Below are 3922 nucleotides of genomic sequence, written 5' to 3' on the forward strand. Positions count from 1 at the left end.
GGGAAAGAAAAAATTGGGGGAGAAAATCCTGGTATCATTAATGAAAATTCCAAAGATACTGTTGTTGACCCACACCAAAACTAACCCCTCCAGCTGTCTATTCCAATAATGGATCGTGCTCAAACAAGTAAAGAAAGCCCCTTTGGCCCATGGAAGGTAATCAGAAAAGCTCAAAGGAAAAAGAATAAAAAAATTAATGAGACAATTAACGTCAAAGATAAGAAAGGGTATGGATCCAGATTTAAAATCCTGAATTAGGAAAGAGCAAGTGACGAGGTTGAGAAAGCTAAGGTAGGAAAGAATCAACCTAGCTAAGAAAAAAATCAACCTAGCCAAAAAAATGTCAAAGCAGCAACCAAAAAGGAAATGCAGCCACACACTAGGGAGGAATCCAGTTAAAGGAATGCCAAATTTGGATCTAAACAAAGCACAGAAATATTCCCATCAGACTCAAGAATAATGATCAAAGTAAAACAAACCAGGCAAGCCAAGTTTCAAACAGAAGTAATAAAGGAAAACAGCAAACTCAACTTTCGTTCTAGGAAACGTATCAACAAAATCAAATCTATATGGCAAAAAAAGTTGACAATCATCAAGAGTGCTTGCAACAGTCCAGCAGGCTTGGTAAAGACATTTACAGTAAACAAATAGAAGGACATATCATCTCCACTAATGAAAACTTGGACCCTAACTCAGCTCTACTCATATCTAAAATTATGGAGGAGGCAACGAAAGGGGAACAAGTTAGCACTTACAAAGATGAACCACCTGAACAAGCCGACGCCATAATTGCATCTACTGATATGATTACAAAGATGCAGATGCAGAATGTTGTTCCTCCCAATGGAGTCAAATCAGAAGTTAACTCTGTCCAAAATATGGAAGCTTGATAGCCCCCTGTTAGTCTTGGAATATGGAATTTCTTCTCTCTTGTTTAATTTGCACAGGTCAAAAACCGTTGCCAACGCGTTGCCTAAAGTTTTAGGAACGATTTTTCAGTCTACGGTAACGGTTTTTGACCGTTGCGAAAATCCTTATTTGTTGTAGTGTTGGGTTTCTAGTTTTACTTTATTTTTTTATATTGTTATGATGAACATAATTATTTGGAATTCTAGAGGAGCCTCTGCAAAGGGGTTTCATACTATCATATCATATTTAAATTTTAGATACAAATCTAGTTTGTGCATCCTTTTGGAGACTCACATATTTGGCAGGAAGGCTGAGAATGTCATCAAAAGGCTTGGCTTTGATGTTTCGTGTGTAAGTGAGGCTGAAAGCTTCTCAGGAGGAATATGGGGTTTATGGAAATCGACTCTTTGGAAGGCTAAACCAATTCTGGTTCATAAACAACTGGTCCACCTAGAAGTTCAATAGGGAGATGAGGCTCCTTGGTTTTTCACTGCCCTATACAGAAGCCCCCAGGTAGCGAACAGGAGAGCACTTTAGGAGATTATTGAAGACATTGCAAAAAATTTAACTGGACTTTAGTGCTTAGGGGGAGACTTCAACTCAACTCTTACTCTTGGTGACTCAGGGGGTTCTTCCAACCTATCCATAGATACTAGTAGTTTTTTAAACTATATTAATAAGTGTGAACTAAATGATTTAGGCTTTTCAGGGTCTCCTTTTACTTGGCAAAGGAATAATATTAAGAAAAGACTAGACCGTTTTCTTAGCAACCTTGATTTTACTAACCGTTTTAAAGACGTTGGGATTAAACATTTTTCTAAACTTAAATCCGACCGTCTTCCTATTTTCCTTGATTTTCAGATGGCTACTCTAGATGAGGGCTACAAACCGTTTTGGTTCCTTGCTTCGTGGGTCCTTCATGAGGACTATAATAACCTTGTTAAAAGAAGTTTGGACAATAAAAATAGATTTACTATGAATATTTCCAATTTCATGCATGAAGCTAAAACTTGGAATAAAGAAGTCTTTGGCAATATTTTCAGGAAAAAAACAAAGAATCCTATCAAGATTGGAGGGAATCACCTACAGTCTTTTTTTCAATCCGAATCATTTCTTTGATAAGATCCAAAAGAAGCTCTGGCAGGAGTATGAGGGCATTGTAGTGCAACAGAAATTCTATTGGCAACAGCTATCAAGGAGTAACAACATCAAGTTTGGTGATAAAAATACTAGATACTTCCATCAGAGAGCAAATGGTAGAAGGAAAAGGAATAAGATAACAGCCCTTAAGAATGATTCAGGAGAATGTATCGATAATGTTGAGAAGCTAAAGAGATGGGGGGTTGATTTTTTCAAGATCCTATACTCTATGGATTCAAACTACAATCTTTTTCCCCTATCTGGCTGTTTTCCTAAACTTGTTAGCTGGGATTATGCTGATATTTCAAAAGGGGTCTCTCAAGAGGAAGTTAAAGCTGCCATTTTTGATATGAGAAGCTGAAAGGCCTCAGAAAGTGATGGTATTCCAGTAAAATTTTTCCAGTAGTCTTGGAATATTATTGCTGAATCCCTCACAAACTGGGTGACATCTATTTTTCATTAACCCATAAATATTAATGAAGTTAACCAGACTCCTATTACAATCATTTCTAAAATTTTTGTACCAAAAAATGTAATTCATTTTAGATCTATCAGTCTATATAATATTTGCTAGAAAATGGTCAATAAAATTATTGCCTCTAGACTTAAAATTTATATGCATGTGCTTATTTCTAACACTCAATCTAATTTTATTTCTGGTAGAATAAGTGCAGACAATATTCTAGTAGTACAGGAGGTGGTTCACACCATGTGTAATAGGAATCAAGGAAAAGGAATCATGGCTATAAAGATCGACCTCGAGAAGGCCTACGACAAGTTAAACTGGAATTTTGTGGTGGATACTTTAAAAAATGTTGGTATCCCAGAAGGAATCACTAATGTCACTGCCCATTGCATTTCTACTCCCACCATGAATCTCCTTTGGAATGGATCACCCTCTGAGACGTTCTCCCCAACAAGAGGGATTAGACAGGGAGACCCTCTCTCACCTTATCTTTTTGTTCTTTGTATTAAGCATTTATCCCACCTTATTAATAAACTAGTTGCTGATAAAAAATGAGAGCCAATAGCTCTTTGTAGAAATGGACCTAAAATATCTCATCTTTGTTTTGCAGACGATTTGGTTCTCTTTGCTAAAGCTTCTAGTGAACAAGTGCGAACAATTAAGGAGACCTTACACACTTTTTGCGAGAGCTTAGGACAAAGAATCAGCTTCCACAAGTCTTGTGTCTACTTCTCTAAGAATGTTAATCATAATATTAGGCATCAATTAAGCAAGAGCTTAGAATGACCCTGACAGCTAATCTGAAAAAATACCTAGGAGTACCCTTGATCACGGAGAAGTGTAACCAGCGTCATTTTCAGTTCATCCTTGACTGCATGCAAACCAAGCTATCTAGCTGGAACAAAAAATCTTTATCTTTTGCAGGGAAATACACTCTTATCCAATCGGTGTTATCAACCATTCCTAGTTACTGCATGTAAACTATGAAGATCCCTATGACGGTTTGTGATAAAATAGATAAACTCTATAGGGACTTCCTATGGGGCAGTAGCGAAGATGATAGAAAGGTCCATCTCTTAATTTGGGAAAAAATATGTAAACTAAAAGAGGAGGGTGGACTAGGGATTCATAGGGCGCAGGAGACCAATCAACTGTTTCTTATGAAACTTGCTTGGGACCTAATCTACAAAAGGAATTTTCTATGAGTTCAGGTGATGAGAGCAAAGTATGTGGGAGAAGACAGCATCATACCCAAAGTTCATAAGAAGACCAACAGCTCAAACGCTTGGATTGGAATAACAAAGGTCTAAAAAAAATTTCAAGGGAACCTAATTTGGAGAATAGATGACGGAAAAAGTATTTCTTTTTGAAATAACCATTGGATCCCAAGAATTTATAAATTAAGAG

The 3922-nt window shown here is 36.9% G+C and overlaps 1 protein-coding gene across 1 annotated transcript; it reads left to right on the forward strand.

Moving 5' to 3' along the window:
* On the forward strand, positions 1907 to 2410 carry LOC107647195. The gene has a single exon (XM_016351309.1). The coding sequence runs from the start codon at positions 1907 to 1909 to the stop codon at positions 2408 to 2410; it is 504 nt and encodes a 167-aa protein (XP_016206795.1).

The sequence above is a fragment of the Arachis ipaensis genome, chromosome B06 (genome assembly GCF_000816755.2).
Source record: "Arachis ipaensis cultivar K30076 chromosome B06, Araip1.1, whole genome shotgun sequence".
Lineage (NCBI taxonomy): Eukaryota > Viridiplantae > Streptophyta > Magnoliopsida > Fabales > Fabaceae > Arachis > Arachis ipaensis.

What these genes read in the sequence shown, in the direction of transcription:
- LOC107647195 (XM_016351309.1), top strand. Translation starts at nt 1,907, where the DNA reads ATGAAGCTAAAACTTGGAATAAAGAAGTCTTTGGCAATATTTTCAGGA.